The sequence below is a fragment of the Trachemys scripta genome, chromosome 2 (assembly GCF_013100865.1).
Source record: "Trachemys scripta elegans isolate TJP31775 chromosome 2, CAS_Tse_1.0, whole genome shotgun sequence".
In the NCBI taxonomy this organism is placed as follows: domain Eukaryota; kingdom Metazoa; phylum Chordata; order Testudines; family Emydidae; genus Trachemys; species Trachemys scripta.
In genome coordinates, this window is record NC_048299.1 from 266,645,158 (window position 1) to 266,667,757 (window position 22,600).

The window sequence follows — 22,600 nt, forward strand, 5'->3', positions numbered from 1 at the left end:
TTAAGGAGACTAGCCACTGTCATAGAACGTCAATAAAAGTGAAGTGGGAACCGAAGACACTAAATATGCAGAACACATAGAACAAACTATATTGAAAAATAAATTAAAACGAACTATGAAGTAGAAAGAAAAAGAACAGTGTAGCTTGTTTTTAAAAGGTGAAAGGTAAGTTCACCCAGGTCCAACCAAACAACAGAGTTGAACTGAATTTGCCTAGCTCAAGAGAAATCAAACAACACTACAATAAACCCCTTCTTGGATGGCTCAACTGTTTGTTTTTACCTGAAGATCTTTAACAGCTCCAGGCCTTATGCTTCATTACCTTGCACCTTTTGTGGTCATTTATTTTACACCTGTGCAAAGTGAATCTAAATCACTTCATTCTGATTTGGTGGCACTCACTTTTTTTGCAATTGTGTAAATGATCACACAAGATGCAGGTCAATAGAGAATCAGGCCCAGCAATGTCAAGGAATGGCTGCCATATAATACAAATGCCACTTTACTTTTATATGTTGTCTGTACAGATGAGATAGGTGACTTGCCCAGGGTCACACAGAGAATCAGTTGCAAAGCTGAGAGTCATTTCCAGGGCTTATGACTCCCAGTTGCTTGCTTTAACGACTAAACAATGTTCCTTTCATATGTGGTTATGATAACTACTTGTTTATCTTTCCTTCTTAGAGGAGACACTCCCAAACTATTTTTAAGGGGTGAGTTGATAAACTGGCTATTGTTGTGTGCTGGATAGTTTAAAGCCACCTGGATAGTTTAAAGATTCTCTGACTGATGCTTGAAGGAACCATCCTTGTTCCTGTGTCATTAGCAGCATGTCGAGTGAGTGTGAGCTGTTTAGCACAGGGGGTCAGGACCCCTCAGGGGGTCACGAGGTTATTACATGGGAGGTCACAAGATGTCACCCTCCACCCCAAATCCCGCTTTGCCTCCAGCATTTATAATGGTGTTAAATATATTAAAAGGTGTTTTTAATTTATAAGGGATCACACTCAGGGGCTTGCTTTATGAAAGGGGTCACCAGTACAAAAGTTTGAGAACCACTGGTCTAGCACATACACAGAACAACTGCACTTCCCCCTCCATTTATCACATTCCTGCAGCGATCTTACCTTGCCTGAAGGTATTTTATTCTGGAAAGCATATCAAGGTGCCCTGCTGAATATTGCTCTATCACATCCTTTACATCATAAGGCCTCAAAGTCTCCTTGAATTTCTTTTTATAGAGACGAAACTGTAGTATTCTGCGTAGTAAATCGAACCATTATTAGCCCCTTATGTAAACAGCACAATGGTCAATTATAGGTGAGGCTGTAGTCAGGCAACATTCTTTGCATGATAAAGAATTGAACATGTGATATTATGTCAACCCAAGACAACAAGTCACATGCAAGGAATATCTAATACTAAATCATTGTTAAGAACAGACTTCATATTTTGTTATTCATCATTAGCAGGCTAGACTTTCCTAGAAATGCATATGGGCACAATAGATCTTCCCAATATCATCCTGATTAGGCAAGGCCCCAGGCCATAAAAGTCAGAGCTGGATCTGGATTTTGTACAACAAAGTATAGGAGTGTTGGTTTCGGGAGTTTTGGTTCAATTTACTATACAGGAGGAGAGATTAAAAAAACTGGAACTTTACAGCTTGGAAAAGAGACGATCAAGAAGAGATATAATAAAGGGTCTATAAAATTGTGATAGTGTAGAGAAAGTAAATAAGGAAGTTTTATTTACTCCTTCACAAAACACAAGAACCAGGGGTCACCGGATGAAATTAATAGGCAGCAGGTTTAAAACAAACTAAAGGAAAGACTTCTTCACACAACACACAGTCAATCTGTGGAACTCATTGCCATGGGATGTTGTGAAAGCCAAAACTGTAATGGGATTCAAAAAAGAACTAGATAAGTTCCTGGAGGATAAGTCCATCAATGACTATTAGCCAAGATGATCAGGGGTGCAACTCCATGCTCTGATTGCCAAAAGCCGGGAGTGGATGACAGAGGATGGATCACTCGATGGATCACTTCATTCACTGTGAAGCACCTGGCATTGGCCACTGTCAGAAAACAGGCTACTGGGCTAGATGGCCCATTGGTCTGACTCAGTATGGCCGTTCTTATGTTCTTAAAGATAATTTGTAAACTGTATAGCAGGCTGAACCATTTTGAACCTGTGTTGCAATTTCAAATATTAACTGATCATAAGCCAAAGCATCCTTGACGAGCTTTTTAATGAATTAATTACTTCCAGTTAGCATTCAGTTTCTGTGTAGACTATGTATAGATATATATAAAAAATACATTAGGTTCATATCCCATTGAGCTCACATAGAAAGTGAATTAATCAACTGGGGTTGCACAGAGCAGGAGAGAGATGCTAATTTATTCCTGTTTGTAAATATCATGCAGACAACTCAGTCTTAAGGTTACTGGTCTAATGTGGTAAAATGAAAAAAAATCCATGTAAAATAAACGAATAAACACATCTTTCAAATGATGCTGCAGTAACATATATTAGTTAGTTTTAAACCAGTCCCTGATCTTGTGTCCATAAATTTAAAGGTATATAAGGGAAAAATACATTAATATTCTGAGAGGCCCAATATTAGTGTTTGTGAAAGAAAGATCATCTGTACAGCATTTGCCACTTCCATTAGTTTATACTAGCTTTACTTTAGAGAAGAAAAATAATGAACTACCCAGTCTCTAAGCTGGGGTGGCCAACCTGTGGCTCCGGAGTCACATGCAGCTCTTCAGAAGTTAATATGCGGCTCCTTGTATAGACACCGACTCTGGGGCTGGAGCTACAGGCGCCAACTTTCCAATGTGCTGGGGGGTGCCCACTGCTCAACCCCTGGCTTTTGTGTGTGTGTGAAATCAATGAGTTTTCACAAAACATTTTAATTGTTGTCAAATCAGCATTTTCCTACAGAAAAATGTTCCATCTGAAAATTTTTGACTGGCTCTAGTTATCTCCCTTCCAAGTGCCTACTATGATCTAACTCCCTACTCCATTTAAAGACCCAACAACAATGAACAACCTGGTGACATGATGCAGTGATTTCCTGTAGGCCAAGCATTAAAGGTCAAAGCCAGTACTGATGAGCATGAAGGAAATTTACCTGACAGCTCGGATGGCTGCCTTCAATGTGGGGATCATATCTTCCATGAGGAACTCATTACTGTAACCCCTATCTTCAGTCATGGGATCCCCTGTTCCTGCATCTGTAAAGTAGGTCAAACACATGCATGCAAAAATCAGACCACAATTTACAGCATTGTTCAAAACAATATTAAACCAAGTACATAATATAAACTAATTTCAGTCAATAATCACCCATGAGAAGTTTCTTTGGTTATTTTGGCCAGCACTTATCCTCTGAAGAGGGTGATGCCCCCTGTGTGCTTCTATGGCAGGCCAGGAGAATGCAAAGACATTTTATGGTTTCAGAAAGTCTCCCAAAATTCTAGCCATTTCATGAACCATCTAGAGCTTTCCTTCTTGTCAATTGGATTTAGGACCTCCCATTTTTGAGGAGTTTTTAAGAATAAGTTATTGCTGCAATAGTCTATTTAGTGGGAAATGAAGATAGAGATCTTTTGGGCTTGATTCTATTCAGTAACGTACAAATCTCTCCTTCCCACATGCTCCTGTGGCTAAGAGGCTCTCTGGGCAGTGTAACTGCTGTGGTTCCCCTCACAAAGTGGGACAGGATTTAGGGGGGACATATAAGTGAGGTGAGTCCCCTGCTTGGTGCAGATCCCCACCAAGATCCCTTGTGTCCTGGGACAAGACAAAAGGTTCTGCTGTGTGGAGCTCCCTCCTTCAGGGGGTACACATTAGGGCAGAGGAGCATTATTTCTGCTCTGTTGCCTTGAGGTGCTGTGATGATTCCTTCCTCCTTTCCCACGTGTGCATGCCTAGCATCTGGCACAGCTCTGGGCTGAGACCGTGGTCCTAAAATCAGAGGTTCCTTGTAACTGAAATTATAATTTGCAAATTGGACTTGATAAACTGAGACCATTTGGGATTTGCATTTTACATCACTATAAACTGAGGGCCAAATTCAGCAGCAACATGGGAGACACCCAGGCACTAATCTGGACTCTGTTACACTGAGGGTAGGTCTACACTTACCTCCGGGTCCGGCGGTAAGCAATCAATCTTCTGGGATCGATTTATCGCGTCTTGTCTAGACGTGATAAATCGATCCCGGATCGATCCCGGAAGTGCTCGCCGTCGATGCCGGTACTCCAGCTCGGCGAGAGGAGTACGCAGCATCGACGGGGGAGCCTCCCTGCCGCGTCTGGACCCGCGGTAAGTTCGAACTAAGGTACTTCGAATTCAGCTACGTTATTAACGTAGCTGAATTTGCGTACCTTAGTTCGAAGTGGGGGGTTAGTGTGGACCAGGCCTGAGAATGCTTCAAAGGCAATTATGCTGCCTTGGACCTACTACACCCTACTCTAACCATGTATGAGAGTCTGAGATGCTGTTCCTAGCATCCTAAGCAGCTGAAAGAAGGTGTAAAGTAAAGCACAGTAGGGTCAGGCCGACTTTAATTCACACAGTCTTACACCTTCTGTGAGTTGCTTTTCTTGCTACAGTTCTCTCAGGCAGGAGATAAGACTCAATGGGCCAAATTCACAGATGATGTGTAAGGAGCTGGGTGTCAGAGTTACACATTGGCCAGTTCAGAGAAGTCTATGTGAGAAAGTTTAGAGTGAGTTTAAGTTACTGCAACAAAAACACTGAGGGAATCTTAAAAAGAGCGTCGATTATAGTAGCCTAGAGTGTCACTAGACTTTCCTAGATACATGTAATCACTGCCCCTGAGTTCCCATATTTCCACGCTGACTATAAGTGGGTTCCACTGAAAACATCAATACAGAACATGGTTGGTTTTGAGGAATACTTGCACTTTATTTTGAGCATTGCTTTGCTTGAATTCCAGCATTATTTTCCAAATCTTTCCCCAGTATTCCATAAATTGTCCATGCAAAGGCAAGACATAGCTGTGTCTGCCCCAGATTATTTTAATCGTGTTGATTTGCTATTTTGAAGGTCATGAAGTCTCAAAAGGAGATGGATTAAAAAAAAAAAGCCATGGTAACAGGGTGAAGGAATCTAGGAGGGTTAAAAATGAATTAATATAGACGTGCTACCTTCTGAACTTTGCCAAAAGGCGTACGCTTTCATTCGGAATGCAGTGCGAAAACGCTCCTTATTATTCAAGCCAACATTCTTAGGCTCTTTAGAAGGACTTTCTTCAATGGCATCTACATTCAGAGGGGTAAATAGCTTTCCTTTAGTATTGGTACCACGAACCCGATCCAAGAGACCCAGCTTTTGGCTACAAAATAAGCAAAAGTGATCAATTTTCCTCCGTTAATGCAGACCAGCACACTTTAACTTGCTTTCATGATGCTGTTAATATATTAGATCCCAAATAAATGTTTCACATACAAGACGGACACTGCTGGAGCTACGGTAATACATCAGTGTCTTTGTAACTAACAACTAAACTCAGTCGAGAATTCACTGTTGGGGGCGGGGCACTATATCAATGCAGCCTATGTTACCATCCTCTCTACCTAGTCTGTCACACTGCTTCTGCTCCATTAACCTGGCTGAAGTGCCAGCTTTATTATTAAGAAGATAAACACTAATATTTAGCCAGTATCATTATCTGATGATAGGGAGAATCGGCCTTTTCAGCTCAATGCCCTCTTTAAGTGCTGGGTGCCTGATAGGCTATTAAATGAGCTGCCCATGCATAGTAATGATGAATAAGAGAAGTCTGAATGTGTGCTGGACTAAGAATAAATTATTTTCAAAACAGCCCAGAACACAAAGACATTCCTAAGCAATTGCTCCGAACATGGCATTGCAGGACACCCAGTTCTCAACTATTTAATTCCAGTCAATATTCATGGTAGGGGAAATCATAGAATATCAGGGTTGGAAGGGACCTCAGGAGGTCATCCAGTCCAACCCCCTGCTCAAAGGAGCACCAATCCCCAGACAGATTTTTGCCCCAGATCCCTAAATGGCCCCCTTAAGGACTGAACTCACAACCCTGGGTTTAGCAGGCCAATGCTCATTTGGTTACCCTATTAGAATATTAATGCCATGAGAATGTGTGTTCTTTCGGGGACCCTCTGCAGTTAGACCCACACCGCCCCCTCCATGCTAACCTCTGGACTGGCACCTGTGATCTTTCTGCTGGCTGAATGACTATATTGATAACCAAGGAGATTACTAAAACGTCTTATGGCAGCACGAAGTTATTTGCCACATGTCATGCCCGGTGAAATATTGAATAGGTGTCAGACCCTAAATTGAAAGTGTATTTGGCACTCCTCGGGGATTCTCCTGCAATGATTAAAGTAGGGTGGTCAAGGTGTGGCTTGTGGGACAAATGCAGATCCATGAGTAACTGAACTACTCTCATCTTTACTAGGAGGTGTGGCCATTAAGACTATAGGAATGTAGGATATAGAACTGGAAAGGGCCTCCTGGGTCACCAAGTCCAGTCCCCTGCTATCCCAGGTCATTCAGCCAGGCTACAATCAGGTCATACAATCAGCACACATTGTTCCACCTTGATTTGGACATTATAGCTAAGGGCAATTGCAAAATACTTCATTTTATCCAAATTATTGTGGCCCTCAATGATCTGTCTTATCTAAAGCTAATCAACTGATGGAATTGCTAAGGCGCCTATCACAATGAGTTATGTCCTAGAGATACACCTCTACCCTGATATAACGCAACCCAATATAACATGAATTCGGATATAACGCGGTAAAGCAGCACTCCGGGGGCTGCGCACTCTGGCGGATCAAAGCAAGTTCGATATAATACGGTAAGATTTTTTGGCTCCCGAGGACAGCGTTATATGGGGGTAGAGGTGTATTGATATTATTTAAGATAAAACTTTGTATGGTGATGAGTTTTAGAAGGATTGTTGGGTTTTTTTAACAGTATTGTCAATGTGAACACCATATCTGTAGCCCAGTGAGATCACACAAATGCCTTGTCAGTACCTTGTATTTTTACATGTAAAACAACAATGAAATGCATTATATAAAACTCCCCACAAACCTGGCCACACCTTATAGTTTCAGAGCAGAGATTAATGGCTACATAATTTTTTTCCCTATCAGTATGGACTATTCCCATTGCTTCCTGAAATGTGTGTGGTGTATAGTTACAGTCAGACTGTTGATGAATGCCTCTATTTCTTTGCAGAAAATAAAAGTAGTGCTGCAGATTGCAGCAGAGACATTCAGAAAGGACATCCTTTGATCAGCTGGGGGACAATTTGGTCCCTGTCGCAAATTAGAGCACCCTCTGGGCTACTCTATGTTGCACTGGCTGTAGCATCTCCCTTGAGGCCTGCCAGCCCACGATCACCAGAATGCAGCATGCTCAGACATCTAACTCAGGGAGGGTTTGAAAAGGCAGGGAAAATGAAATTGAAGATAGTAAGATCGCTTGGATGAGTCCTGCACGCACCTTGAGGGTTACACCACAGAGATTCTGTTTGCTTGTTTAACTAAAATATAAAAGCACAGTTCTCAGGAGAAGCTGCTTTTGTGAAAGGCCTTAAAGGAGAAGAGGGTGTCATTGGCAGACCCCTCAACAGGGATTCTGGGAGTAGGGACTGAAAGGAAGAAGGCACAGAAGTGGGTTTGGGGGCCAGAGTGAGTTAGATGAGCAGCAGGGACTAAACAATCATGGAGACGTAAGACGCATTTGAAGCAGGGAGCAAAGAGTTCGAATCTGATGCAGGAAGTAAAAAGGTGAAGCTATTAAAGTGAAGTTATTTGAAACAGGGGCTGAGCAGGGTCAGAGCTGGGCAAGGCAGAGGATTTTTGCAGCAGAGTTTTAGACAGATTGGAGAGAGGATGGGGCGAGATTCAAGAAGGAGGATGTTACAGCCGCCAGGGGTTGAGAAGGTCAGATGGAAAGTGGTGCTGAAATGTTCAGAGCATTCTATGTGCATCAGATCTCCAGTGGAAGTAAGTTCTCTCTCACCATATTAATAATCATGAGTGAATTGCAAAAGCTAACGAGGTTCACTTTGGACGAACAGCCTAAGGTTCAAAGCTGTATGCAGAGCAAGTGCTCTAGTAAGTGAGATGCAGATGAGATGAAAACTCAGTGCCCAACATTAGGCACCTTAATAAGTGGCCTCATTCCAAATAATGCTGAGCCCTTGAAGGTCCCATGAACTGTGGGTGCTCAGCACCTCTAAAAATCAGGCCACTCGATGCCTAGAGGTTGATTTAGTTGCAGCGTTTTAGGCACTCGAGTTTGCACATTTTGGCCTGAGGTTACTAGCAAAGATGAGCCCAAGCAATGAAGTTTAGGCCAAGACGTCCTCAAAGTTCACTTTGGTTTGGGCCCATCTACATTTTCCAAAACTCACTAGTTTTGGTTGAGTCAAGACTGTGAGAAATTGTCATGCGAAGCATGAACTTTCTGGCAGAAGTGCTAGGGCGACCAGATAGCAAGTGTGAAAAATCAGGACGGGGGTGGGAGGTAATATGTACCGACGTAAGAAAAAGCTCCAAATATCGGGACTGTCCCTCTAAAATCAGGACATCTGGTCACCCTAAGAGGTGCTGAGTGCTGAAGAAGGCAGAAAGTGGCAGAGATTGTGTGGTCGGGGACTTCTTCAAATATCCATAGAGGGCAAGAGGAAGGCTCATTCTGAAGAGTGGAGGGAGGGAAATGTGTTGGAATTGGGCATGAACTATGTGTTGGCTATGTATAGCCTCCATGTCCATCTCAGCTCGTCAGGCCTGTCTAGATACATGATGGGCTCCCTGCCTTACAATTCAAATGGCACACAGGGGAATTGGGAATTGGGAATTCCTCTTAATGCAGGCAAAAGGGTTCTACTATATTATCTCTGGTTTGCAGATGGCGAAGTAACTTGCTCAAGGCCACAGGAGGAGTCAAATATTGGATCTGGAACTTCAGAGTTCTCAAAATTGTACTAACTGAACTAAATACCAGCAGGTGGAAGCATTAGCCAGACTGATGCTGTGAGAGTGTGACCACAAGGAAATGGAAATGTATTGGGACAGAGCTACAATACAAAGGAATCAGAAAGCTTATCTCAGGATTTATTCTAAATTAGGAGCTAGGAATCTCTACACTGGTTGTCTCAAAACAGGATTCCTTGCTTTTCCACACCTCCCTTCTGGAATGTAGGTCAAACTATTCCTCCCCATTCAGCATGGCAGATGGCTTATTTGCAGCAAAGATCTCAACTGCATATGTCCACAAGATACTTTCTCTATTTTATTTATGCTAAATAATCTAATCCTAAATCGTTCCCAGATTCTCCTTATATAGGGCAAAATTCTACCCTTTGAATCCATGAGCAGAAGAATGCTCCTGCACTTTTATTTTTAAGTCCTTTATTTTGATTCATTTGCCAATATTTTAGGTTGAAATCTGATGGAGAAGTTGCAAGCTAATAGCAACAGTTGCTACAATATTAAACAATTACACAGCAGATACTGATATTCATGTCTGAACAAGGGCAACTACAGCAGCACAATATTCAGGAAATCATGCGTCAATTTCACTTGAGAGAAATGTTGCTCGGTTTACAGTGCATTGTGTACTAAAACTCTCTGGATTTCTTTCCAGATAAAAAATTAATTGTCATTGGACAAAGAATGGGCTTTATTCTCATTTCCAGCAGATGAAATGTGGATCTATTAAAACAAAGGCCTGGAAACATTTTATCTTATTACATGATCTCCTTCATGAACACAGCATGCACATGACTCAATATCGAAGTATTAAAGCATGTGGAGATCACATCGCTCTTCATAAGTATGACTAGGGCAGTGGTTCCCACATACTCAAACAGGTACGGCTACTGGTAGAGCTCAGGCTTCTGGCATTGGTATTGGAGTGGTTTTTGTCCCCTTGGCATGTGGTTCCATGGCAAATCCCTCCCTTACCCAAAATTCTGATTCTGGGGTGGAACTTTTAACAACTTTCATTGCAAATCCTAAATATGACGTGGTTACAGAATGAGGACCTTCGTGACAAACCTGCGGTGCACCATCAGTGCCCACCTCCCACTCAACTGTGTGTACTCCAAGCTGCGATGGAATCTGAACTGCTCCAAACTTCAGTCTTGTGCAACTAAGCACAGTCCCAAGTTAGATGCACCGTAGTGGATCATATGAAACGGCTGAATGGGAGGCAAGCTGACGTGCAGCACGGAGACTCAGCACAAAGGCCAGATGCTCAGTTCATTGATACAGAAAAATTCTGCCCTCCGATTCTCACTTGCAACTTCCACTGACTTCAGCGTGAATTGTGCTGGAGTTTCTGAGAGCGGAATGTGGTTGTTGGGTGTATGAGGAAGGGTTAGGGGGTCACTGGCTGCTGCAGCTGAGGTTTTACATTCACTCTAGAAGGGTGGGAACCACTGAACTAGAAGATTAGCTCCAGAAACTATCATGCAAGACAATAATGCAGTTTCATCCCATCATGCAAGTCAGACACTCTCCTCTCTGGGATGGTTTTGTTTTGTGGGGTTTTTTTTGCACCTAATACTGGAGTTTCATAAACTGATGATATTTGTGCAAGAATGAAAAAAACCAAAGTGATAATCCTTACAATGGATCAAATATAACCCCCCTCCTATATTTATAATTTTTATCCCAAAAAATAAAACACAATACAATAAAATAAAATAAAAAGATCGGGTCAGGAACTCTTCTAATACTTTTTTTTTTAAAGTTTTGTAACAATATTTTTAGATCTGTTTTGCAGCTCAAATAACTGGAAGCGCAAGGCAGTCGTGCTTACCCCAGTTTTTACGACATTAGCAATTGTATCTTACATGGGTGAGCTTAGCTCTGGGGAGTCAAACTTGTATTGCATTAGCTTATGGAGATATAGTGCACAAACAACAGATGCAACAGGTCAGATTTTCAAAACCACTTAGCTTTGGCCTAACTCAGCTCCCACTGAAGTTAATAGGATATTGATGTCAGTAGGTCAATGCTGAGTCCTGAAAAATCCACCCTCAATTAATGTTCCAATATATCAAAAGCTTTCTGCAAATTGTCTTAGTGATCACTGTTCCAAAGTACTTCCAAACATTAGCCAATTAATCCTCAACACAACTCTTTGAGGAAAGTAAATAGATATGACATTCTGCACAAGGAGAAACTCAGAGAAAACACTATATTCAGCCCTAAAATAATCAAGGACAACACCTCCTGATAACTCACCTATATTTAAGGAGCCAGGACTAGAATCCTAATTCATGAGGTCCAAAATTGCAGATTTCTAACATGTAGCTAAAAGAGTTTTTCTATAGCTTACTAGTGGTAGTAGTAAGTCCCTCATTCTCTCGGTGTGTCAGTCACCAGAGAGCAACACCATTCACTCACAAAGCCAATACGTCACAGATCCTTCCATTAGCACCCTGCGGGCCCAATTATTCTGAGAGGTTCTGAGCGCTTCTTGGGAGGTGATCAGCAACTTGAAGGCTTGGATCATCTAGGCTGAGTTGCCTACAAATGTTTTCATGTTGAGGGGGTGAGGAGAAGGATGGATGGAAGAAGAATTAATGAGCTATAGCAGAATGATAAAAAATTGTGAGGATAAAATAAAATGCCTGACAATTTAGGCAAAAAATCAGTTTCCACAATAATGCATCTAGATAGGTCCCCTAATTATTATTTGGTATTTGTATTTCATGCACCTGCAATATGTATGGCACTGGCCATCTGCAGGAAGACGCAGGTTTTGCTCCAAAGAGCTTACTATCTTAGGCCCGGATTCAACTTTACTTACATGCTTAAAGTTAAGTTCTTTGATGAATCAGGTTCTAAGATCCTGGTCCTGCAAACACTTATACACATGAGTAAGTTTACACAAGTGAGTAGTACCATTGAACACACATGCAAAGTTATTCACATGTGTTGGTGGTCACAGGATTGAGGCCTTATGCAGCACATTTCATCACTGGATCTCAAAGTGCTTTTACACATGGGGAAACTGAGACACAGAGCGGGGAAGTGAATTGCCCCAGTGATTCAGCAGCCTAGTGGCAGAGCCAGAAATAGAACCCAGGTCACTCGAATGGCAAGCCAATGCTCTAACCACTAGGCAACACCGCCTCCCTTAACATCTTTTAAACAATGCCACATTCTGTGCTAGCTATTTTGTCCCCTCACATATTTTTTTGTTAGATAAACTACTGTAGTAAAAAAAGAAAGCACAGGCAGAAAATGGCATGCAGCAAATATGAAAGGAGGAAGATAGGCTCAGTTATTACTTGAATGTATATACCCAAGTTTTCTTGTGACGCTTGATCCAAATAATGACTCCCTGGTAAATATGACATTACTGTAAAGTGAAGAAGAAATTGCTAAGATGAGAGGTTAATGGTTATCAGTGAAATAGTGAAGTATGGAAATGGCCTTCCATTTGTGCTTCAAAATGTGGGGTGCAGATCAGAGGCTGCGCTTCCCCCATCCCCTGGCCTTTTCTGTTTTCTGGAGGTCCATTCATAGAAAATGCAGACAGTGTCATTTTCCAGCTTTCTTTGCAAAATATTTCATTTTTGTCATGCTATTGTTACCAGCAACACAGAAATACTAGATTATACACAATCCTTTATAACAACATATTAAGGGACCTGTGTAGCTCTTTTCATCCAAGGTCTCAAAATGCCTTTATATTTATATATACTTATTATGTATGTAGTGTATCAACCCTACTTTAGAGATCAGAAAACAAAGATGATAAATGACGTGCTGACAGGCAGATAGTGAGATAGTGTCAGAGTTTGGAAAGAACCTAGATGTCCCGATACCTAATCCCAAAGTCAAACCACTAGACAATGCTCTCTATACCCCGTCAAAACTCTTTCTGACTTTGTGTAAGGGCTGCAGAATCAGGTTCAAACCCCTGAAAGACTTGTCTATCATGGCTGTCTTAGAGGGCCTGATATTCAGTGATGGTGAGAATCCACAGCTCCAGTTGAAGTCAATGGAACAGATGTCAGCACTGCTGAAAATTGGGCCCACAATTCCTGCCTGGTCTCTCTCACCAACAGAAGTTGGTCCAATAAAAGATATAACCTCACCCTCCTTGTCTCTCTCAAATACAGAGGAAGTTGCAAAAAGTTGGAACAAAAAAAGACACATTTCAGGATCCCACTCAAAATTAGTGGAAGCTTTGAAAATGTACGCTTAACACACACACATTTATTAACTAATGGTGATAAAGAACTCCCACTGCAAAATGAACCTCATGTAAAAAGGGCCTGTTGTCCCCGTATTAACGCTCAGTGGGGGTGTTTTGGTTGGATAGCTCCCAGTACTAAAAGAAAGGGGAAGGGTTGACGGGAAATCAAGACCTTGAGACTGACAGTCCCCAGGGGCAATGGGGAGAGGCCAATGCTCCAGGTCAGCCTGATGGACAGGGCGGGCAGGCTAATGAGGGAGTCAGGAGGCCGGGGAAGTCTTGTCTTTTGTGTGAGCTGGAATTGCCTGGAACAGAGGGCGGCTGAGCTAAGGAGAGAGCAGGGGCCCAAGCTGAGCTGGGGAGCAGAGCCGTGCCAGCCAGAGGGGCCACAAAAACAGGCCAGGGAGCTGGAGGCAGAACAGCAGCAGCAGTGCTGAGGCAGAGTGGAGCCGGGTGCGGTGAGCAGCTGGGGAGAGCGAAGGGGACCCTGGGCAGTGGGCCCAGCACAGGGAGACACCCCCAGCCAAGAGGCTCAGCAGGCCATACTTGGAGGGGGATTGTAATCCCGCCAGGGCGGGAGCGATGCTGGGAAGAAGGGTCCTGCCACCTAAAGCCTGAGGGCGTGTGGCCACCACCAGAGCAAGTGTCCGACCCACAGCATCCCTGCAGCACAGCCAGGGCCTGGGACATGTGAGGAACAGACTGAACTTCCCTGACATTCCAGGGATGCTGGTTGTGATGTCCCCATGCCACAGAGTGGGGTGATGTGTTTTCCTTTAACCTTTCCCAGTTTTTCCTTTTGTATTGTATTTGCTTTGACCTGTATGTAATGATCAGTGGGTCAGGGAAGCATCCAGTGCAGAGAGAGCACCCCGGAGTGGGGACACCTTAGCCCCTGTCCTAAGTGACCACAACAAGGTTGGGGGTCGAGCTCCCCAGGAATCCTGGGCCCAGCCTTGCTGGGGTTACGAGGACTCTGCCACACAGGAGAGTGGAAGGGGAGCCCTTGAGGTCAGGCAGGCCTCTGGGTAAAGGAAGTGGGAGCGAGGACTCAGATCCTTTCACTTGCCCATTTCACAGGGATAGTGTATAAGCCAAGAAACTTCCCCACAATAGCGGGACCATTCCCCCACTTACACTCAGAACACCTTCCCACTGGAGCTAAACCCTCAGGAAAAGCCTGAGTCAACAGACAGGCCTTGCAATGCGCCCTGAAGAAGAACAGAACTAGGCTATGTCAGACAAAGGGAGAGAAGTGAATTCATCTTTCTACAGCAAAATTTCTATGTGATACCCATAGTAACTAGCAACCCAGTATTTAAGGTGCTAGAGGAATGAAAGGCAAGTGAACAAGACTTCTGGCATGAAGCCATAACCTGGTAAATCCTGACTAGAGATGAATTAAGAGTATGGGCTAAATGCTGCCTTCTAGAGTGTGGGTATGTACCACTTATGGGGGAGGAACTGTTTTTCACAGAGCAGCAGCAACATACACGGCAGAGCTGAATCTACCAGGAAGGCATACCCAGCACTGGTACCAGAGTCCCATCCTTTCCTGTCAGCATCAACCATCCTATCTTGTGCCAGCACCAGGGGCCATGGACAGCCAGGCCTGCTTTTCATCCAACCACATCACATAACTGCATGGTTTTACCCTACGTAGAAAGTGAGATCCAGTAAAACTTTGGGGTGCCACAAAAATTGTATCAGCCATCCCCCCTCACAGACACTTTCATGCAGCCTCATCAGTGGCTACATTCCTCTTCCCTCTACAGCCTCCTCGGTGGCCCTTTCCTCTCCTCCCCAAACAGTCCACCCCAAATAGTCACATACAGCTGTGAGTCTATTGCACTACTGGGTCCAGATTGCAAGAGTCTTGCCTTAAACCATCCCTGCACCTGACTAATACTCTATTTGTTCATGGAAATGAGAGAAAGACAGTACTGAATTTATATCAGAGTGTGTGTGCGCACGAACGCACATGTAGGTATTATATCTGCTCTCATTGAAATCATATGGACCTTTGCCGCTGAGCTCAATGGGCACAAAATGGAGATTTTAAAAATTATTGTTCATCACCCAACCTTGCCTCAGTTTTAGTCTGTACACTAGTTATTTATTCCTAGCTCCTCTTCGACAGGCGCAGCTCAACTCCTCGTACTCCCCCTGCACTCCAAAACTCAAACAATACACTTCGCTGCTACAACTTTTTCACTAAGAACTTCATGGCTGCCAGGTACTGGGGAGACAATCACTTTTTGTGCCACTCCATGTACGAAGAAAGCATGCCTCCATCATTTGTTTCTATGAAATGTGAAAGGAAAACTGCAGTGTAATATAAATTATAATATCCTTTATTAAATCTAATTACAAAGAAGAGCAAGTCACTTAGCAATTTTAATTGTGTTAATTGTAATAAAACAATTAGCAATCAGACAGGAAGCTGTCATATTGACAGCATCCTGGGGGCTGATCAAAAGTCTTCTGAGGTCAGTGGGAACTGCACACACCTGCCTATTTATCTGTAGTGGTTCAACCTCTTTCCTGACATACTCTTTTCTCTGTGCTGTCTGGCAGTAATGATTGCAAGATCAGTAACCATTCTGCTGAAGAAGGCTATTGTTTCAAAAGAAACCACAGCCTAGGGAAATAAGGGATCCTAGGGTAATATTTTTAAAAGCATCAAAGTGACTTAGGAGCCAAAGTCCTACTGAGTTTCACTAAGAGTCTAAGTGACTTAATTGCTTTTGAAATTTTTATTCCTGGTGTATATGTGGTTTCCTAGTGTGTTTAAGGAGCTGCAGTCTGACTCGTATCACATCCCTACTCATTGAAGAAACCTTACTTCTTTTCAGTAGGGATCTGCTCCAAAGCCCACCAAAGTCAATGGGAGTCTACCATTGGGAATGCCAATGGACTTTACATCAAACCCTAAATTTGAAATTAATGGAGATATCCCATCTCCTAGAACTGGAAGGGACCTTGAAAGGTCATCGAGTCCAACCCCCTGCCTTCACTAGGCAGGACCAAGTACTGATTTTTCCCCAGATCCCTAAATGGCCTCCTCAAGGATTGAACTCACAGCCTTGGGTTTAGCAGGTCAATGCTCAAACCACTGAGCTATCCCTCCCCCCGTGACAGAGGAGTTGTTGTTGTTGTTTTTTAAGAACTGCCAAGGGACTTTAGTAATACTGTTCGTCCATTTTAGGATTTCATTACACCTGTTCTCAAGGAGCTTGTGAACATAGTGAATTACAACAATCATGATTTCTCATAGCAAGATATTGCAGTGTTATTAATCAACTATGTTAGTTAGAAGACCCAAATCTCCCAATAACAACCTGAATGCTAAGCCATGGTTATACCACATAGTCTAACAGAAGTCTATTTAGGCCAATCCTTAGATGTAAACAACTAGTTAGGTTAGTTACAAAATTCCACAGTACCGTACATTTTGTACACATAGGCTCTTTGATCCATTATTAAAGGAAAAAATAAAGGAAGCACTCAGAAATACATTGTTTAATTGTTTTTAATTAATATTTACAGTGTTAATAGCATTTTTTGTTAGTGGCATGTGAGCCAACAAACAGAATATTAACCATAAGGCATTCTTCAACAATGATATTAAAGCAAGGATATAATCATGACAGTTACATACCTGGCAGTACCATCCAATTGCTCTTTTCTTTTGGGGAAAAGAAGAGCGAAAGCAACAGGAAAAAGCAAGGAGAGAAGAAGTGTGTGTTAAATTCAGAAGTTTTCTTTCTGGCATTGCTGTAGAGCAGTGGTTCTCATCTTTTCCATACTGCAACCCCGTGTTACAACAGAAAAAGCTCTGGCATTCCCCTCCCAACTAGCCATAAAGAAAAGAAGGTGGGTATAACCCCAGGCAAACCTGTTTATGACCCTTACATTGAAGGCCCAGACTTCACTGAATAGTTAAGTTTCACATTTCACTTCAATTGTAAAGTCACCCAGCTAGGCTTGCGTGGATGGGCAAGCTTGATATCACACCACTGAGTCAGAACTCCCAATGGTCACCTGCTCCACTGAGGGAGCTGAGAATTAACATTTTGAACAAAACACTGAGCTCAAGGACCTCTTTGGAAATGGTTGAATTTTTTCAATGGACAGTGTGGAAAGAGAGACTGGAGTAGTAGGGAGACAAATGAGAAGAGTAGAAAATTAACTGAGTCCTAAATAAATATTTTGAAGGGATTTTCCCCCTTGAAGATTTATTTTACAATACATCCCAGACCAGTCAGGGTGAAAGATGTTGTGAGTAAAACAAATTGTGAGTTATTCTTTCACTAATGGAAATGTGACATGTTCTTTTCTCTCTCAGCTTACTGGTTTCAGAGGTAAACAAATGCTTCCCCAAACCAATTTAAAGAAATACCGTGGAATGCCAACTGCTGCTAACCATAAGTACAGTGAGCACATCAAGTTTAGTCCTCTCACAGAGATATTACAAGCTCCAGTCATATTTTACGTCCACAGAATGTTGCTGGAATCAGTGATAACACTATAACTGGAACAAACTTTAGGTGTATCCACCGTAGGCACAATGCTGCATTAGTAGGGATAGATAGTAGAGAGTAATTGCATCCGAAGAAGTGGGCTGTAGTCCACGAAAGCTTATGCTCTAATAAATTTGTTAGTCTCTAAGGTGCCACAAGTACTCCTGTTCTTCTTTTTGTAATGACACTTTTAATCTATAGAGCTCAATGTGAGGAAGGATTATTATCCCCATGAACAGGCAGGGAAACTGAGGAAGAGAAAGGTTCATATCAAGGTCTGCAAAAGTTTACATTAATTTGGGGTGTTTCTGGTTTTTGGCACCTAAACTCAGAGAGCAGATCTGAAAACAAAACAATCAAGAAAAAATATGACCCCCACTTCTAAAAAAAAAAAAAAAAAAAAAGTGTTTCTCATGAACTCTCCCCACTGCAATATCCTATCCTCAGCTAATGGCTGCAAAGGGATACAATTATAAAAATCACTTAGCCCATCCCCCTGGATTCATTAGACAATTAAATAGCTCCACTTACAAAAGGCCAACCTTAGTTCAGTTAATTATTCTGGTCTACATGGGTTCTGATACCACACCCATTGTTGTGATGTCAGAACACTCTGGCCAATACAGTTCAAGAGGGAGGGGAAAGAATCCTCAGCATTAACAAAACCCTTAAATATAAAAGAATACTGTCAGTTCTGTGCATGGCAGTCATCTATTCCCAAGATCTCCTGTAAAATCCAGGTTACAAGTGCCCTCAGGATTTAAAATGGAGGCACACAAAGCTGCTCCTGAGATGTCATGCTGGGTAAATTTCAGAATACTACAAAAGGAAATTGACTCCATAATAGACTCTTAGTTTTCCCCTTTGTTAAAAGCCAATTTCTGCTCATTCTCCCATTTCAAAGAGGACTAGATGAAAGTTAACTAACACATTGCTAATGTGCATCAACAGGGTCCACATAGACAATTAGTCTGCAGATTCTGTGAGGCAGATTCACACCCCAGCTCAAGCCAATAGAAAGAAAGATCAAAGGCCTGTTCATCAGGTAGATTTTTCCCAGCTTGTCTCCCAGCTGTGCGATTCCACAAAGCCCTTTCTAAAAGTAAGCTCCCTACTTACCGGGGTGGATAAAAATCAACGATTAAAAAAAATCGGATTTCTTTTATTTAAATCAGATTTTTTTTTACTTAAATTGGATTTTTTTGATAAAATGCTTTTTGAGGAAAAAACCTATCTAACCTATCTAAAGGTACATTATAGCTCAAAGATATCTATAGCCCATCATGGAATACGAATTATAAATTCTAGTTCTATAGTATGAGACAATATATTCATGTAATATTTAAGAAAAGTTTTGTAAATGAGTTCCAATAGTTCATGAATTAGGGACCCAATCTTATGGGGTTCCAGAGGCTTCTGTATAGATTATTTAGGTTACTCTTTCTATCTACCCAATGGGACCCAGTGCTCAGTCTAGAAGAATCAATCAGAGATGCTTAATTTTGCAGTTCTCAAACTGAATTTTTGTGTCTCCAGAGATAACATGCTTGTTAACAGCAAAAATGTTTTTAAATAAATAAATAATATATAGAGGTGAGAAATAACATACCTCAAACCTATTGTCCCCCTGCAAATTTGTGTACACAGAGTCAATTCCTTACCTCTCTCTAAAAGTGCAAAGTTTCAAAAAGTTCAATGAATAGAAGATTGCTGGGGGAGGAATAGATCTGGACAAGGAGAAGTCTCGAAATAAATGTGAGAAGGGAGGGACAGGCAACTGAAACAAAAGTGACACTGTTTGAGCAGCATATTCCAGAAGTCTTGACGTCTTTCTGAGTTCATTGATTTGAGATCTACCATAGCATTCTCTGACTAGAAGGGAAAACCTATAATGGCAGCAGGCCGTTAAGGAGACCCAGTTTGGGAATATTTTAATGAAGTTCCTCTATCTGTGGGTAAGACAGGCATACGTGCAAAATGCAAACAATGCAACAAAGAAATGCAAGGCCTGGTTTCCCGAATGAAACAACATCATGAGAAGTGTTCCTTCTCAGGAGGAAGCTGCGTTGAAGATAATGAAAGCAACATGTCTGAACATGCAAGATCTTCAGGTTGGTAAACTTTTTTATTTCATACTTCTTTCTTAAGGACTGCCTGTCTTCCTTCTGGACTATTCTTAAATTCTCAAGTTTGAGCAAAAAATATAGTTGTTACTCTATGGTACTATCCTTTTAGATGCAGTTGTGATAAAAAATAAATAGCTGACATAGGCAGATCTTCCTTTTACAATTTCACCTTTAAAGTAGTACTGAGTGTCAGTGAATGCAATGAGTAATACAAAATGAGCAGTATGGTAATAATAATTAAATAACTGCATTGACTTATTTTGTTTAGGGGAATCCATCCTCAACCTACAGGATTCTGAAGACTATCCACCTTCAAGATCACCATAATTTTCTATAGTTTCAGAGTTATCTGCCAATGATAGTGTTTCAGTCACATCACGTATGTCACATAGCCACAGTATATCACCTGTAGCAAAAAGAAAAAAAAAATCTCCATCTTCCAGAAACAACCATAAATAAGTTTGTGATAAGAACCAGAAGATTACAAAAAGAGGTAATTGATTTAAAAAATTGCCCGGTTTGTTTATGCAACAAATTCTCCTTTCCGTATGATTGAGAACCCACACTTCATTAACATGGTTCAGTCATTAAGACCAGGATACAGTCCACCCAACAGAGCAGATGTCGCAGGCAAATTGCTGGATAAAATGTATGAAAGAGAAATTGAGCAGTGTGCAAAAGGTCTAGAGGGTGAAATTGTTAACCTGAGTCTTGATGGGTGGAGCAATGTCCACAATGATCTTGTTGTATGTGCCTGTGTGACAATAGAAGAAGGGAATGTTTTCCTTACAGAAACTATTGATACATCAGGAAATACACACACAGGAGAATACTTACAAGAAGTAGTAGTAAAAGCTATAACAAACTGTGAAAAAAAATTAAAATGTCTAGTACGCAGCTTGGTCACAGACAGTGCTGCAAATGTATCCAAGATGAGAAGAAATTTAGAAGAGAGTCCCAAGCTAATAGCATATGGTTGCAGTGCTCATTTGATGCACCTCCTAGCCAAAGACTTCAGTGTTCCAGAAATAAAGGCTAATGTTGTTGAAATTGCAAAATACTTCCATAACAACCACTTTGCAGCAGCTGCTCTGAAAAAAGTGGGAGGAACCATGCTGCCTCTCCCATAAGATGTGCGATGGAACTCAGTAGTGGACTGTTTTAAGCACTATATCAAGAACTAGCCTAATCTGATAACAGTTTGTGAACAAAATCATGAAAAAATAGATGGCACTGTCACAGCCAAAGTTCACAGCTTAAGAAAAATGTTGAACACATGCTGAGTACCCTGAAGCCTATTTCTGTAGTCTTGAACAAAATGCAGGGAAATAGCTGTTTTATTGCTGACACTGTAGAAATTTGGAAGGAACCGAGTGAGATTGTAAAAAGAGAAATATGCAATGACAGAGTTAAATTACAAGCATTAAAAAAATGAATGGGACAAGCACTATCTCCAGCTCATTTTCTTGCAAATATTCTAAATACTCGGTACCAGAGTCAAACCTTAACTGCTGAAGAAGAGGAGTTGGCTATGACATGGATTACCAGCAATCATCCCTCCATAATGCCAACTATAATAAACTTCAGAGCTAAGGGTGAACCATTCAGGAAATATGTTTGCTGAGGATGTTTTAAAGAAAGTCACACCAGTGAACTGGTGGAAGTCACTTAAGCACTTGGATTCAGAGACTGCTGAAGTGATAATCTCACTTTTAACAACAGTAGCTTCTTCTGCCGGTGTAAACAGAATATTTTCTTCCTTTGGACTAATTCATTCCAAATTGAGAAATCGTTTGGGACCTGAAAAAGCAGGAATGCTTGTTTTTCTTTTCCAGATTATGAACAAACAGGAAAATGAAGGTGAAGACGACTGCAGAAGTTGAGTTAGCTACAGAAGCCAATATTTTAAGTTTCTCATGTTGACCTGGCTGACATAGTCGATTTAATTTTTGTTTGTTTGTTTTAAATATTTCATTTAACTATTTTAGTTAAAAACAATTTTAACAAAAACAAACCTGATTTTAAAAACCTTGAATGTTTAACTAAATTCAAAAATTCATAGGCTTGCTTTGTTAAAATATTATATGTTTGCTGTTGAAGAATACATAACGTTGTTGTTTTAGTTAAATAAAACAATGTAAATGTCTGTCTGGTGATGTTCTGGTGATGTTCTCCTCCTAATACAGCATGGCAAGAAAATCCTCCAAATATTAATGATTAGCCTGTTGAATCACCTCCCAATGACTTCATAAATATCTGCTTCAATTACCTTTGGTAAATGAAATAACCAAACAATCATTCATTTTCTGATATAGCTGTAAAACTAATCTGAAATGTATAGTGTGTACCTTCTAAAAATGAAACCTACATCTATCTCTGAGTTGTGAAGAATATGTATTAACCAACAACAATGCACTTTTACGTAGAAATCCATGATTAAATTGAGTCTTCCTGATTAGTGATTTAAATCATGATTTAAACTAGGTCCAGAGTGACCTAGACAAATTGGAGGATTGGGCCAAAAAAAATCTGATGAGGTTCAACAAGGACAAGTGCAGAGTCCTGCACTTAGGACAGAAGAATCCCATGCACTGCTACAGGCTGGGTACCAACTGGCTAAGCAGCAGTTCTGCAGAAAAGGACCTGGGGATTACAGTGGATGAGAAGCTGGATATGAGTCAG

General features: G+C 41.4%; 1 protein-coding gene across 1 annotated transcript in view; it reads right to left on the reverse strand.

Moving 5' to 3' along the window:
• The window catches only part of KCNQ3 (potassium voltage-gated channel subfamily Q member 3), a 232,760-nt gene that overhangs the window by 8,131 nt on the left and 202,029 nt on the right, over window positions 1-22,600 (reverse strand). Inside the window, exons 9-12 of the mRNA XM_034763636.1 lie at window positions 16,931-16,957; window positions 5,190-5,377; window positions 3,146-3,248; window positions 1,128-1,259 (exon numbers count right to left, since the gene is read on the reverse strand). Of these exons, the coding sequence (XP_034619527.1) occupies window positions 1,128-1,259; window positions 3,146-3,248; window positions 5,190-5,377; window positions 16,931-16,957 (450 nt within the window). The remainder of the gene's footprint in view (window positions 1-1,127; window positions 1,260-3,145; window positions 3,249-5,189; window positions 5,378-16,930; window positions 16,958-22,600) is intronic.